Source organism: Phyllobates terribilis, unplaced genomic scaffold, assembly GCF_046119375.1.
Source record: "Phyllobates terribilis strain yellow unplaced genomic scaffold, ASM4611937v1 Scaffold_5__5_contigs__length_657084704, whole genome shotgun sequence".
In the NCBI taxonomy this organism is placed as follows: domain Eukaryota; kingdom Metazoa; phylum Chordata; class Amphibia; order Anura; family Dendrobatidae; genus Phyllobates; species Phyllobates terribilis.
Genome location: NW_027362765.1, coordinates 225,229,465 through 225,246,799, shown reverse-complemented (window position 1 = coordinate 225,246,799; position 17,335 = coordinate 225,229,465). Strand labels below are relative to the sequence as shown.

Here is a 17,335-nt window from a genome sequence, read left to right as displayed (position 1 = left end):
CCTCAGGGCAGCGTAGGAAAAGGGATGCAGGACAGAGGGGACCCAGCTGGGTCGGAGGAAGAATAGGCACACACACGACAGTTCACTTCAGTACCTTTACTGGTGGTGTTTCAGGCACGATCCAGGGCACTGTAGGGTGAAGGGTGCATTTCAGGACTCTCCCCAGTGAGCGGGTGTGGGGCCTCCTGTTTCTTGCCTTTTCCTGATAAGTTTATGACCTGCCTGGAGCTAGGCCTAACTTGGTCTCTGTCTTGCACCGGCTGACCTGGTGGTAGGGCCTTCTGATGGAGATTACACTCCCTGGTTTCTTGGGCCTCAGTGACTCCTGACCCTGGTATATTAGTCAGCTTTTGGTGTTCCTGGGACATATAGTTCGCCAGGGGTTCTGTTAGTTTCTGCTGGTTCTTAGGGATCCCTGCAGATGCGGACCCGGTGTCCGGTAGATGCTTGTGGGGTGAGCTGGTTAAGCTCCTCTGCCCCCTATGTAGCTCGCTACTCCACTTGCCTTCGGCCGCTCGGGGCCCTCACTAGGCTTCACTCTGGCAGAAGGCCTCGCTACTCTTCACCGCTCTTATGGCGTCGGCACGCCTTGGGCTCACTAACAGAGCTTTTTGAGTCTGAACTCTCTCTAGAGGGACTGGAACTACCTCTGTCCCCTGAGGAAAACTGTTCTCTAGACTGAGCTCCACTGCAGGCTTACCTCTCTCAGGCTCATCTACTGCAGGAACCGAACTGCCTAGCTCCACCTTCCCGATTTATATCCCTATCCGGGCTCCCTCTGGTGGTCTGAGGTGGAAGGTGGAGGTGTGTGTATGCTGTGAGGGCCTCTTGTGGAGGAATCCGTCCATGCACCCCTCAAGGCTCTGTGGCACCAATGCACAGCAGGGCGCCACACAGCCATTTGGTAAATTCTAAAATGTTCATTTTTGTTCTCATTAAAGTACACTCTGCACCCCATCTTGACTGAAAAAAAACAGAAATGTAGAAATTTTTGCAAATTTATTAAAAAAGAAAAACTGAAATATCACATGGTCATAAGTGTTCAGACCCTTTGCTCAGTATTGAGTAGAAGCACCCTTTTGCGCTAGTACAGCCATGAGTCTTCTTGGGAATGATGCAGCAAGTTTTTCACACCTGGATTTGGGGATCCTCTGCCATTCTTCCTTGCAGATCCTCTCCAGTTCCGTCAGGTTGGATGGTGAACGTTGGTGGACAGCCATTTTCAGGTCTCTCCAGAGATGCTCAATTGGGTTTAGGTCAGGGCTCTGGCTGGGCCAGTCAAGAATGGTCACAGAGTTGTTCAGAAGCCACTCCTTTGTTATTTTAGCTGTGTGCTTAGGGTCATTGTCTTGTTGGAAGGTGAACCTTCGGCCAAGTCTGAGGTCCAGAGCACTCTGGAAGAGGTTTTTATCCAGTATATCTCTGTACTTGGCCGCATTCATGTTTCCTTCAATTGCAACCAGTCGTCCTGTCCCTGCAGCTGAAAAACACCCCTATACAATGATGCTGCCATCACTATGTTTCACTGTTGGGATTGTATTGGGCAGATGATGAGCAGTGCCTGGTTTTCTCCACACATACCGCTTAGAATTATCACCAAAAAGTTCTATCTTCGTCTCATCAGACCAGAGAATCTTATTTCTCATAGTCTGGGAGTCCGTAATGTGTTTTTGAGCAAACTCTATGCAGGCTTTCATATGTCTTGCACTGAGGAGAGGCTTCCGTGTCGGGCCACTCTGCCATGAAGGCCCGACTGGTGGAGGGCTGCAGTGATAGTTGACTTTGTGGAACTTTCTCCCATCTCCCTACTGCATTTCTGGAGCTCAGCCACAGTGATCTTGGGGTTCTTCTTTACCTCTCTCACCAAGGCTCTTCTCCCACGATTGCTCAGTTTGGCTGGACGGCCAGCAGCATCTGATCCAGTCCTGATAATCTACAGTCAGGGAATCACTGGATATTATATAGATCCCAGCAGCATCTGATCCTGTCCTGATAATCTACAGTCAGGGAATCACTGGACATTATATAGATCCCAGCAGCGTCTGATCCTTCCCTTGTCTACTGTCAGGAGATCACTGGTCATTATATAGATCCCAGCAGCGTCTGATCCTTCCCTTATCTACTGTCAGGAGATCACTGTTAGATCATCTACAGTCCGTTGGACATCACACATAAACTGACAGTATGTGAACCTACTAGCCTTATCCAGAAACGTATCATTTATGCACAGCCAAGTGCAACAGAAATATTTCTACCTCATTCATCATTTCTAAGTCGACACCATGGAAAAGGGCTTTTAAAGATTACATTAGGATCGCTATACAGTAAACTGGTGATGTGATCTGACCACTTTTGCAGCAATTAAATGGGCCAACAGAGCAGAAACTAGAAGCTACTGGGTCTTGTAGGTAAATGCTGTTTTTTGCATTTTCAAAGACGGTTTATGGCTGCGTTCCAGACTACCTTTGGGTTTTTACAGACTTTTAACACTCGTTCAGCTGTGTTTAAGTATATACACAGTATTCAAATAACACCAACATGTCACCAAGCTGGTGTGAGTGCAAGGAGAGTTATTTACGGGGAACGTTTCCAAACAGTCCGCCTAGTTTCACAACTATGAAATGATACTAATGATTTACTAATGAAGTGAGCTTTAGAGGGTGCAAGTGCGCCCACAAATGGTCATCAAATCTTGTGAAAGATTTAATAAGATGACAGATGCACTTTAACCAGATTGATACTTTGGTTTTACTCCGCAAACTTGCTTCACCACGTCACTAGCATACCAGTGAATTTAAAGGGAACCTGACAGCTGATACATGCTGCCTGATCCAGTATTAGACACTGTCTGTATGATCTCAGCCAGGTGTTTGACTCTGAAACGCTGCAGCATTTCAGATAAAAACATACTTTATAGCAGGCGGGGACCGAGCCGCACAGGAGACTAGTCTGAGAGGTGGGTCCCCGATGGCTCCTCCCTGTCCGCTCCCCTGGAGTGACAGGTCTCTCTACATACACTTACGCAGGAAAAGACCTGTCATTCAAGAAGAGCGGGTGGGAAGAAGCTGCCAGTGACCAGTCTGTCCAACTAGTCTCCTCGGTCACCAGTGGCTTTTAAATTATGTTTTTCTCTGAAATGATGCAGTGTTTCAGAGTCCAACAAACCTGGCTGAAATCATGCAGCCAGCGCCTGAAACATGCTGCCTGTAGATCAGGCAGAATGTATTAGCTGATAGGTTCCCTTTACGTTGTCACTGTCATTTCAATAAATTTAGCATAAATCAATAGTACAAGCGAATATAAGAAAAGGTAATCAGAGAAGTCTGCTTCTTTCTCCATTTATGAGCCACTCCCTACCCTGGAAATCACCATTCACTCTGAAGAACAGCGTGAATCAGTCAGCAAGACAGACAACCAGCACAGTGAGGTGTCAGGTTACACAGCCTATTAAACTCTAAGGAGAGGTGAAGGAAGAGAAGTAACCTAACTAGTGATGAGCGAGCATGTTCGTTACTCGAGATTTACGCTCGGGTGTTTTCCGAGTATCTTCAGCGTGCTTGCATGTTATGTTTAAGTCACTCCGTGCATATGATTTGCGACTGTTTGACAGCTTTAAGACATCTGAGGAATGCCTAAGAAACATGCATTCCTCACATATATTAAAGCTGTCAAACAGTCGCAAATCATGCGCACGGAGTGACTCAAACATAACATTCCAGCATGCCGAAGATACTTGGCAGGCACCCGAGCATGCTCGCCGAAAGGGTTAACAGAACATGCCTGCTCATCACTAAACCTAACGACTCAGTGTGAACACACCCTTTCTGTGCTGAGTTTTTGCAGTAGAAACTGAGCAGAAACTCTCCAAAATCCTCTTCAAAAACGTAAGAGTTTCCACTCAGTATGCTCCAAAAACTCAGCAAGAAAACTCAGTGTGAACACACAATAATGAAAAGTGCACACAGAGTTTTCGTGACGTGATCTTCTTCTTTGAGGCATTTTTATTTCCTAAAGTGGTTTTGGAAGAGGTTTGGAGTTTTTTTTTCACCCTTCTGATTGGACAGTGCCTTAGTTTAGAGCAGATTTCATCAGGCGCCTAATCAAAGAAGTGACATGCACTTTCTTAGTGCAATAAACTGGGACGATATCCTGAGACATAAAACTACAAAAAGCAAATGGGAGACATTTATTAGCATCCTGAATAGGACCTGTGCACAATATATACCCTATGGGAATAAACATGATAGAAATAGGAGGAAACCACTATGGCTAAATAGAGCTGTAGGGGGAGCAATAAGTGACAAAAAGAAAGCATTTAGAGAACTAAAGCAAGTAGGTAGTGATGAGGCATTAAATAAATACAGAAAATTAAATAAATTAAATAAATTCTGTAAAAACCAAATCAAGGCAGCAAAGATTGAGAAAGAGAGACTCATTGCCAGAGAAAGTAAAAATAATCCCAAAATATTCTTTAACTATATAAATAGTAAAAAACTAAAAAATGATAGTGTTGGCCCCCTTAAAAATAGTCTGGGTGAAATGGTGGATGAGCATGAGGAAAAAGCCAATATGCTAAATGATTTTTTTTCAACAGTATTTACACAAGAAAATCGCATGACAGAAAACATGATCAGTGATAACAAAAATTCTCCATTAAATGTCACTTGCTTAACCCAGCAGGAAGTACGGCGGCGTCTAAAAATTACTAAAGATGACAAATCCCCGAGCTCGGATGGGATACACCCGCGAGTACTGCAGGAATTAAGTAACGTCATAGATAGACCATTATTTTTAATCTTTAAAGATTCCATAATAATAGGGTCTGTACCACAGGACTGGCGTATAGCAAATGTGGTGCCAATATTAAAAAATGGGACAAAAGCCGAACTTGGAAATTATAGGCCGGTAAGCTTAACCTCTACTGTGGGTAAAATCCTGGAGGGTTTCCTAAGAGATGCTATAATAGAGTATCTGAAGAAGAATAACCTCATGACCCAATATCAACATGGGTTTACGAGGCACTGTTCCTGTCAAACTAATCTGATCAGCTTTTATGAGGCAAGTTCCGGACTGGACCAAGGAAATGCAGTGGTTGTTGTGTATATGGACTTTTCAAAAGCTTTTGATACGGTTCCACTCAAAAGGTTAATACATAAAATGAGAACAATGGGGATAGGGGAAAATATATGTATGTGGGTTAAGAACTGGCTCAGTGATCGGAAACAAAGGGTGGTTATTAATTGAACATACTCAGACTGGGTCTCAGTTAACAGTGGGGTGCCACAGGGGTCAGTATTGGGCCCCCTTCTTTTTAACATATTTATTAATGACCTTGTAGGGGGCATACAGAGTAATATTTCAATATTTTCAGATGACACTAAACTCTTCAGGGTAATCTATACAGAGGAGGACAATTACAATTATATTACAGGAAGATCTATGTAAACTAGAAGCTTGGGCTGATAAATGGCAAATGAGCTTTAATGGGGATAAATGTAAGGTAACGCACTTGGGCAGAGGAAATAAAATGTATAATTATATGCTTAATTGTAAAACACTGGGCAAAACTGTCACTGAAAAAGACCTGGGTGTATTGGTGGATGACAAGCTCACGTTTGGTGACCAGTGTCAGGCAGCTGCTGCAAAGGCAAATAAAATAATGGGATGCATTAAAAGAAGCATAGATGCTCATGAGGAGAACATCATTTTACCTCTATACAAGTGTCTAGTGCTACCACACTTAGAATACTGTGTACAGTTCTGGTCTCCGGTGTATAAGAAAGACAGAGCTGAACTAGAGCGGGTGCAGAGAAGAGCGACCAAGGTTATTAGAGGACTGGGGGGTGGGGTCTGCAATACCAAGACAGGTTATTACACTTGGGGTTATTTACTTTGGAAAAACGAAGGCTAAGGCTGTGTGCCCACGTAGCATTTTTCAAGCGTATATGCTGCGGAATTTCCGCAGCGTAAACGCTTGAAAAACGCATGTATATCCGCACCCCATGGTCCCCAATGGGATTCCGCAACTTCTATGCACATGCTGCGGATTTTTCCGCAGCGTTTATGCCGCGTTCAAAAATCCGCAGCATGTCATTTAATTTTGCGTTTCCGCAAGCGGAATTGCCTTTGTCCAATGCATAAAAAACGCAAGGCAATTCCGCATGTGGAAAACGCGTGATAAACGCGCGAAAAATGCGCGATAAACGCATGCGGAATTCCGCATGCGTTTTTCCGGGAGAGGACTTGCATTTATGCAGCAGAAATTTTCTGCTTCATAAATGCAACGTGGGCACATAGCCTAAGGCTATGTGCCCACGATGCAGAAATGAAGCAGAAAATTTCTGCAGCATTTCTGCATCTCCCTGGCAGAAAAAACGCATGCTGATTGTGCATGCATTTTTCCTGCAGAATACTTGTGGAATACATGCGGATTCACATGCGTACCCACATGCGTTAACACATGTGTTTCCGCATGCGGACTGACAAGCACTTTCCAGGCGATAGCATCACTTGGAAAGTGCTTGACAACTAGGTCACACTGTATAAATCCATGCAAACGGCATGGATTTATATAGTGTGACCGTAAAAATAAAAAAATAAAGCTATACTTACCCCCGATCCCCCGCCGTGTGTGCTGTCGCGCTCGTCCTGGCTTCTTCCGCTTTGCCGGCATCTCGCGAGACAGCCTGCGGTCACATGACCGCGACGTCATCTCAGGTCCTGGAAGGAGAAGCGCTGCAGGGGCCGCCGGACAGGTGAATATAAACTTTATTTGTTATTTTATTCTTTTTTTACAGGTACAATGGTACCCAGGTCTGGATGAGAGTCTTCTCTCCTCCAGAACTGGGTACCATCCACACATAGAGACGCATAGAATCCGCTTGTACAAATGTACAGACACGGATTCTATGCGTCTCAATGCAAGTCAATGGCGGCGCTTCCGCTGCGCTTCCGCAAAATTAATGAACATGCTGCGGATTTATTTGCGCTGCAGAAACGCTGCGGAAAAATCCGCAGCATGTGCATTGACATTGCGGAATGCCATTGGGGACCATGGGGTGCGGATTACCATGCGTTTTTGATGCGTTTCCGCTGCGGAAATTCCGCAGCATAAACGCATGAAAAACGCATCGTGTGCACGCAGCCTTAGGGATGATCTTATTACTATGTACAAGTAAATGAGGGGACAGTACAAAGACCTTTCTACTGATCTTTTTACTCTGAGATGGAGACAAGGGGGCATCTTCTACATCTGGAGGAAAGAAGGTTTAATCATAATCACAGACGCGGATTCTTTACTGTAAGAGCAGTGAGACTATGGAACTCTTTGCCGCATGATGTTGTAATGAGCGATTCACTACTAAAATGTAAGAAGGGCATGGATGCCTTTCTTGAAAAGTATAATATTACAGGTTATATATACTAGATTCCTTGACAGGGCGTTGATCCAGGGAACTAGTCTGATTGTCATATGGAGTCAGGAAGGAATTTTTTTCCCCAATGTGGAGCTTAGTGTTTGCCACATGTTTTTTTTTGCCTTCCTCTGGATCAACATGTTAGGCTATGGGTTGAACTAGATGGACCTAGTCTTCCTTCAACCTTAAAAACTATGTTACTATGTTCTTTTCTCCCACCAGGAGTTTTTCAAAATCTGAACAGGGAGAAATATGCTGAAAGGTTTGTATGAGCAGCAAAGTGGTTTTAAATCAATAGAAAGTCTTTAAAGGGTTTTTAAAGCATTTTTTGGATTGAACCTTTTCAAAAAGCTCTGTATCCACATACCACAAAAGACCAAGCAATAACAGGCAGATTATGCTGCAGTTTCTATATTACTTCAGTGCTGGATTCACATCCACACAGCTCAGTACTGTTGTATAATGCCTTCAGTGCTGCTGCTTCTGTGTGCAACAGGAAAAGAACAGCAGAAGCCCATCCCTGGCTGTGCTGTGTATTACAGACATCAGAGCAGACTCTGCCTACCATCTCAGAAAATTAGAGACAGAGAATGTAAAGAAGAAAAATGCAGGATACAAGTCATAGAATGGCGGGAATTAGTGTTATTCCTCATGTACACATGACAGATTATTATGAACAGCCACCTGAATGGACAGGTACACTTTTAAAGGGTCCAGCATCAATTGCTCCATATAGTTGGATCACCATCCTTATTAGGTAGAATTGATGTTGCTGTAGCAATAAATCCATAGCCCCTATGAAAAGCCCAGTCAGTTACACAGGCTAAAAGCTTCTTTATAATCCCTTCATTTTGAAGTCATTGTAACAATTTAGAGATTATCATCTAGCATTGACTCTCTATCAGCCCGGTCATACATAATCCTGATTACTATGGGCTCCATTTGCTTTGAGATTTATTCATCCACCTACTCGGTTATGCTACAGAGACCCATCTCCCCTTCCCCTCCACTCCCCTTCTTGTGATGTGATACTTTTGTGTTTCATGCTAGATTTTTTAGCTTCTATAGGCTGTTGGTCATCTTGTAAATTGTGACACCTCTGAATATGACGTGCTGACAGATTCATCCTGAGCAACACCAACCACCCGCAGTGCCAACCGTAACCTTTCTAATCATATAGGCCAGGCTTTCCCTACAAATCCTCAAATCTATAACCATGGAAATAATGAAACAAATCCTAAAAAGCTTTATATCCCAAGCTCAGCATTGCCACCCTCTTCTATCCAAGCCAACAATATTCAGACAGCACTGGATCTCAGTCACATGAACTTGTGTTCTGGTGCAAAATGCCAAAAAAATCTGAATTCTCCTTTCCAGATAACAGCAATGAAAAGTAAAAAATATTGAACAGTATCATCCTAAAACCAAATGATTTATTATAGATCCACCATTACACCATGTATCGACCTATGCCAAGACCTTTCTCCTTTATATCCCAAGCTCAGCATAGCCTCCCTAATCTATAGTGCCCTAAGTAAGGGTGAATATGAGACCTGACAAAGCCACTGTAAGGCCAAGACTGTTCAATGCATCTTTACCCCTTGTACTTTAAAGGGGTTGTACAGTGAAAACAAGTTATACCTATCCATGTTGATAACTTGTTGATCGTGGAGGACCGACCTCTGGGACCTGCACTGATCACCAGAAGGGGGCATTCTATACCCATTAGGATGAAGAAGCAGTGCACATTCTCTGCTACAGCTCCATGCGAACTGCTGTGCCCGGCTTTTTCCGGCAATCCCATAAAGAATGAATGGAGAGGCAGTCGGGCATCCGAAATGCTACTCCATATTGAAACAGAATTCTGTGTTCGGCCGATCGGTGCAGGCCCCAGTGTTCAGACCCCAACGGTCACTAAGTTTTCCATCTTGAGGATAGATGATATCTTGTTTTCATTGGACAATCCATGTAATATCGGAGTATTAAAGTGCAAAGTGAAGAAAGCAAAGGACCAGTGGCATGCTCCCATATTGTTGGATAGGAGAGAACCTCTTTATCAATAGTTGATGACCTACATGACCATACAGACGGCTTAGGAGGGTAGATGCTACCGACAAATTCCCTTTAAAGGGTTTAACTCTGTAGAGTAGACTCTGCATGGACCACCATGAACCTAGTACCCCAGAATCAGGTATAATATACAGCTATAGCATGTCTGTAATGCAGAACTCTCGTAGATATGTAGAGTGTTATACACTATGAAGGCCACATTTGCCAACTAGGCCGATAGATCCTCATATTCCACTGATCGACATCCTCTAACGAACACATCAATACATTCCTCAAAAGATTGCCCTTTTAGAAAACATTTTCACTTCAGAAGGACACTTCAAGCTTAATTATCTGTTGAATATGGTTTTAGGAAAATAGGCAATTAGGGAATATTTCATTATCGCTGTATTTTCTTAAGCTTTCAGCATATACAGCAAATTAAAGCCCGATGTTACACATCATCATGATAGATCCTAGTCAGCAAAAAGTGACATTATTAAACTGGAAAATGGGATGTCTATTACCAATGCAAGCATTAATGCAATGTAAAGGACGAGAGCACAAGATCACTGCAGCCAATGATGACATAACTGTAGTATTTCGTGATCATATTTTATGGTTATTGTCCAATAGATTGTCTACATCAATTGGCCGCAACAATGCTCAAGTCTCCATAGACCACAATGAGGTCTGTTCTACATCAGTACCCATACGCAGGACCACCATTAGTGCAGTACAGAGGATAATGCTATCAGAGGCCCAGACGCATAAGGTGGCTCTGGTGGTCCATCATCCACCCGCTACTATACAATTACCAGATATGATAACGCTTTATTCTAAAATGAAAGAGATCGTTTCATGAGATAGTGATGGGCAAACCTTGTTCTCCACGTAGTGCCCCTTGTGTCACATCAATGTAAATGCATAAGACCAATAAGTGATCTGTCCCCTGCCCAATGGACCCAATAAATATGTACTATAGACCTGAGAAATCTATAGTGCAGGGGGCTCTCATCATTTACCCATGCGGTGCCCAGACATTACTGACACTGGGCCTGCCCATTACTTACAGCAGGAACATCTCCGGCTAAGTTAAAAATCATCCTACGCCATGAGCTATTGGCTAAAAGTGCCGACAGATCTGGCATACAGAAGAGTTCAATTGACTGATATATAAAGTGTATGAGCAGATTTATAAAAGGACAGATACAAGAATGGAGCCAATCCCTAAACCAGAAAGTATAGGAATGACCCTCCATGATAACAATGCCCCATTCCAAATATCCTATTGGGAGCATATAGAAATCACAGAGGGCGACCTATTACTCAGGATATTCCTCTATTAATTAAGAGGGAGAGAGAAAAACAAAAAGCCCCCCAAAAAATTATTTACACGCTGTAATCCCCCCCAAAGTGCACGCAGTGTACGCTACTGAACAACGCCAGCTACAGAAGGAGGTCTCTCTTAATAATAATAAATTATACAAACATTTTACGATGAATAAAATTTTGTCATAGGTGTTGGAGCTTCATAAACATGAAGTATTTGCTGAGAGCCAATTTTTGCACGGCTTTTACACTAGAAAATAGATATAATTGCCTTGATAAATCTCCATGTTTCCTGAGAAGGCTTCTGCAAGGACGGCTATCTAGCTCTAGTGAATCTGAGCATTACATGGACGGCACGTACTAATGCTTAGGACTAACCGGACACCTTCCCCAGCAATAATAGATGATGGTCTGATAATGTTTTCATCCAAAGTGGGTAACCCGTTTTAAAGGGAAAATGTCATCAGAAAATAACCGTTCTGCATAAATCAGGTGAAATGTTAATGTTATATGAATTTAAACATTTTTTTTATTTTTCATATTACAATATGTATAAAACAAATATGAGAAACCATGAAATGTTGCCACTGGCCACTGTGGCTAATCTAGACTCACACTACCAGTTCTTCCAGGAAATTCACATGTACATTAGCAGCAACAAACTGACTCAGACCCTATATTTTATATTAAAGCATCTAATGAGCGTGTGCAAAGATCATTGTGATGGGACGGGGAGCAGGGTCAGCTGTGACATCGCCTATTGTGATTGGTGGATCCAGTTTTATCAGTTTTGTACAGAGGTCTTGGGCAATGTTCACATCATGTTTTGCCGTACGTTTAGTGTCTCCGTCGGGGCTCAAGTCTGAGCCCCCACAGAACAGGACTCAGGCTTATCCACTGATGGAGCATTGATAATAGCGATGCAGAAGGAGTCACAGTGTGCTCTGTCGTACATCTTTTTCAGCCCTAAACACCTATGGGAGGGGGGCACCGAGACGTAGTGGACTATGTCATGCTACCCACCTCAACTAGGCATATATGGCCGAACGTGATGTACGACAGAGCACACTGTGACTCCTTCTACATCACTATCATCAATGGCTCCATTAGTGGATAAGCCTGAGTCCTGTTCTGTGGGGGTTCGGACGTCAGCCCCGATGGAGAGATTCAATGTAGGGAGAAAAAGTGATGTGACCCTTCCTTACCGGTCATTGTAATCCTGCCTGTGAAGGCAAGGACGTTTGAAAAGTCTTCCTAAAAGAACAGGAAATAAGAGTCTAAAATCGTCCTAGGCGCCAGTGTGAAACTGCAAGATTTCTAAAAAAAAAAAATCTTAAATACAGATTGTGATATGAGCAATAGGTTTATTTTTGCCGATACATTCCCTTTAAGTGTTGGATGTCCCAACAGAGTTGTAGTGAATGCCCTTTCTTCAGTTGATTTCCCTTCTAGCTACTAAGTGAAAGTGAACATGTGACATTTTTCAGAGCCCCGAAAAAAGCAGATGACTTCTTTGGAGTCGTGGATCAAGTAATATGGCCCCACTTTGCCCAAACTCCAAAAGGGATCAGATGCCCCACATGAAAACACTCTATCCTGGTAACAAGCCCCTTTACCATTTACTATATCATCCCAGAGAGCGTGTTGATAAAGTAGCCATTATTATTAACCCTTTATATGTTACTAAAGACCCAACCTCTTACTAAATATGAGATACAACTATTCTAACTTTCCAATTACCAGTTAATCTCAGTTTAAAGCAACCATATCTAACGCCAATCTTAGGTGATGCTCTGGTTAGGAGTCTCTTTAAATTTTATCAAATCACTAGTACAGGATTTTTTATAAGAAACATGCAGGGATCCATCCGCAGAATACAGGTGATCAACAGTTATATGTCAGTTCTGTGAGCGGATCACAGACTGTACAATGCCTTGGATATGCAAAAGTAGTAATCCCACTATAGAACAGAACTTCACTAAATCAGAAAACATTATATGCCTGTATCTAAGGAGTAATCGTCATAAACCAATAAAACATGTGAAAATAAGAAACTTTGTAATATATTATGAGAGAAATCTGCTTCTTTCTCCTCCTGGACTCATTATTAATTCTCAAAATACTCAATTCTCTGGTAAAATCTGTCTTCAGTGAATACAGACGTTCCCAGTACTGAGATTGCAGATGACAGTTGGTGCTCACAGAGTTCTATGGAAAACTGTAACTGTCATTTGATAAAACTTGTGTCTTCCTCTAGTTTCTCCCTCTATAGAATTTTAAAAGCACCAACTATCATCTCCTATCTCAGTAATGTGAAAATCTTAACTGAATAGAGATTTTACCCATGAATTGAGCATGAAAAATCAGTCCAGTAGGAGAAAGAAACAGATTCATCTGATAAGATATATTACAAAGATGCTTATATTCATGTGTACTATTGATTGATAAAAGAAAAACTAAAGCGATGGTTACTCTCTAAGACGTACATTTTAATAGCATTCTGTCGGCACTATCTTTGCATGTATACATGATACAGAAATGTGCTTGTCTATATGTTACCTCTGCTGAAATCCTAATAATTGAATGAAAACATGGGAGATATATATATATACTGTGTGTGTGTTATCATCTCCTTGCCTACATGGATAAAATGTAACCCCCCCTTCTCTTACAATTTTTATCTTCTGCACAATTGCTTCAATTACACCCACAGTCACTTCATGCAAATTGCAATGGCGTGCAGTAATCCATTTGCACTTATGTAGCGCATAGCAACTCAAGAGCTTATGTGTAGAACGATAAATAGGCAGAAAGATTTATATATAAGATGAATAGACATGGGATAGATAGATAGATAGATAGATAGATAGATAGATAGATAGACATGGGATAGCTTTAAAGACAGATGGACCACACATGTAAATGCCAACGATACGATAAGTAATGCCAGTGGTTACCTTTAAGACCATAGAGACATACATTGACATAATGATTAACATTTAATAGATAAGCCCCAAAATAGATTAGATAGATAAATAGACATAGATAGATAGATGGATAGATAGATACAGTAGATAGACAGATAGATAGATAGATAGATAGATGGATAGATAGATAGATAGATGGATAGATGGATAGATGGATAGATAGATAATCCACAAAACGTAGGCAGCAGTTCAAACAGTTCAGATGCAAAAAAGTAGTGGTTTATTGGCTCTTAATGGACAATTATTCAAATGGGCCAATAAACCACTACTATTTTTTACATTTGAAATGCTTGGACTGCTGCCTACGTTTTGTGGATTATCTACTAAATGCCTTTTTGAGGTTAAAACTGGTGGACTTACACCAACCACTATATTGGTGCTGCTTTATTTTCTAGATGGATAGATGTGAGATTATCAAGACTAATAGATGGAGGAAGATGAAAGAAATATAAACTAAAAAAGTAATACCATATAAGATCAACAGAAAGATAGACAAAAGATAGAAATAAGAGACAGATAGATAGATAGATAGATAGATAGATAGATAGATAGATAGATAGTGTGAGATTAGTAGGACAGATGTGATCGATTGAGAGATAAAAAAAGAAAAGAGAAAGAGCAAAGGAAAAAAAGAATGAGACAGATAGAAAAGCAAGCAAGAAAAAAATGGGCAATGATATGTAACAGAAGGTTAGACATGAGATAGAAAAACAGAAGGAAAGATAAAAAGATAGATAGATAAATAAATAGATCGATATGAGAAAGACAAGAGAAGAATAGACAAGTGTTAGACAGAAAAATATCCTTGACAGACGAATAAACACAAAGAAGAAAATACGAATGAAGATGTAGATAACAGACCAACTGAAAATAGATAAACATGACGTATGCAAGATCAATGGAGGAATAAACAAGAGATGAGATAAATACATGGCAAGATGGAGAGATAAATAGATAGATAACATTTGTAAATGCCAGTCCTGAAATCAAGACCACTTCCATCCCAATATCCCAGCACAATCTCCCCCACAATCAGTATGGGTCTCCACACTTTCCCCACACCGGCAGTATTAATCTTCCTCACCCCAAACTACAATACCAATACAAGTATGATTGTCCTCATTACCGAGGAGGCATCTATCACTGCCACTGCCAGTCACCACCATTCTTCACAGTAAAATGTGATCTGCCAATCTCTTTAGCACTGTGAGGATCAGTCCCTGGGCACTGTGTCACCGCACTAATGCCCACTACATGCCTCTGTGCCAATGCTACCAGAGCCCTGTGCCCACACGTTGCCGCACATTGTAGCGATACAGCAGCCTGATTTGCCAGGTCTCATTTGTATGATGGTAGGAGCAGAGCAAATATTGACCAGTTATCCATGTCAGTGTCAGATCAAGCCGCTGCTGCCAATCACTGTAAAATATTCCGAGCAATGTGCCAAACTTCGGGGTTTATAAATCAATAATCCCATTGTGTGACCTAACAGGGCACAGCGCTGGCATTTACAGAATACAGAATAATGTGGTCACTACAGGATGGGGGTCAGTGTATTAAAAATTATAATAAGAGTTATACCAGGGTAATCCAAAATATTCATCTCCCGAACACACAGCCCTGACTACACCTAGTTCTGCCCCAATTTGGGCCACCAAATAATCCCCAAATGACTACGATGCCTAACATTGGATATGATACTACTACAAGGATAACATCTCCAAAACCCCAGATGCCAGCCGCCCCACCGCATTCCCCAAACACAATTGCTACTTTAACAAAAACATCCCCTTTAAAAACAAAATGCAATTTGATGTGGCAAGAGAATAGCAACATTCATCCATTAACCCTATACCGCCCCCTAAGATTACAGTCAGCCATATATCTCCTACAGATCCCACATCAATCCCTATTCCAGCACTATACAGAACACTTCTAAACTGGAAATATGAGCATTACTCAATTAACATGAGCCATTTATAACGAGGACCCCCACAAAACCCACCTAGAGCCCCTATAATCACAGCCCTACAGAGTAGGAAACCCCATGTGCTGTGCTGCAGATGTCACCCCTTATCAGTAACCTTCATTCACATTATGTATAACTCGGTCACATACAGAAGGGACCCCCAAAACTCAAAGCCCCCTCCCCACAATGCAGAGCCATCAGTAATAATACCATCAGCTGTGCTGTGCTTGTCTCCAACGCTCAGATGAATGTAGACCCCCAGGCAGTGCAGGACCCCCAGGCTCAGTCCCCAGGCTCCCATGGTGCTGTCACCCGGGGGGCTCCGGCCGCTCTCCCACTGCAGGATGCGATCGCTGCGGAGGGATACGCTGGTGCTGTGATGTGACGCAGGCGGAGGGATCAAATTAAGTACTGAAAAAAAAAATCAGCGTTTAAAGAGACCGCAAATCCTGAAATGCGCCTTATAGAGAGCCGGTTATCCGCCCATAAGTGAGGCGTCTTGGTGCCTGGACCCCACAGGGAGAAGCACAGGCAGCTGGAACTTTGCTTCTTGGAAGTGATGCTGAGCAGCCCTGCTCCTCACCTGCCCCACGCACCTCACAGGCTCGTCACAGCCCTGCTCCTCACCTGCCCCACGCACCTCACAGGCTCGTCACAGCCCTGCTCCTCACCTGCCCCACGCACCTCACAGGCTCGTCACAGCCCTGCTCCTCACCTGCCCCACGCACCTCACAGGCTCGTCACAGCCCTGCTCCTCACCTGCCCCACGCACCTCACAGGCTCGTCACAGCCCTGCTCCTCACCTGCCCCACGCACCTCACAGGCTCGTCACAGCCCTGCTCCTCACCTGCCCCACGCACCTCACAGGCTCGTCACAGCCCTGCTCCTCACCTGCCCCACGCACCTCACAGGCTCGTCACAGCCCTGCTCCTCACCTGCCCCGCACACCTCACAGGCTCGTCACAGCCCTGCTCCTCACCTGCCCCGCACACCTCACAGGCTCGTCACAGCCCTGCTCCTCACCTGCCCCGCACACCTCACAGGCTCGTCACAGCCCTGCTCCTCACCTGCCCCGCACACCTCACAGGCTCGTCACAGCCCTGCTCCTCACCTGCCCCGCACACCTCACAGGCTCGTCACAGCCCTGCTCCTCACCTGCCCCACGCACCTCACAGGCTCGTCACAGCCCTGCTCCTCACCTGCCCCACGCACCTCACAGGCTCGTCACAGCCCTGCTCCTCACCTGCCCCGCACACCTCACAGGCTCGTCACAGCCCTGCTCCTCACCTGCCCCGCACACCTCACAGGCTCGTCACAGCCCTGCTCCTCACCTGCCCCACGCACCTCACAGGCTCGTCACAGCCCTGCTCCTCACCTGCCCCACGCACCTCACAGGCTCGTCACAGCCCTGCTCCTCACCTGCCCCACGCACCTCACAGGCTCGTCACAGCCCTGCTCCTCACCTGCCCCACGCACCTCACAGGCTCGTCACAGCCCTGCTCCTCACCTGCCCCGCACACCTCACAGGCTCGTCACAGCCCTGCTCCTCACCTGCCCCGCACACCTCACAGGCTCGTCACAGC

General features: G+C 43.8%; 1 protein-coding gene across 1 annotated transcript in view; it reads right to left on the bottom strand.

The window, feature by feature from the left end:
• Positions 1-16,173, bottom strand: part of VSTM2L (V-set and transmembrane domain containing 2 like) — a 78,058-nt gene extending 61,885 nt beyond the window's left edge. The window contains exon 1 of the mRNA XM_073683851.1: positions 15,963-16,173. Coding sequence (XP_073539952.1) covers positions 15,963-16,053 — 91 coding nt within the window. The 5' untranslated portion in view covers positions 16,054-16,173. The remainder of the gene's footprint in view (positions 1-15,962) is intronic.
• Between the last annotated feature and the right edge of the window lie 1,162 nt (positions 16,174-17,335).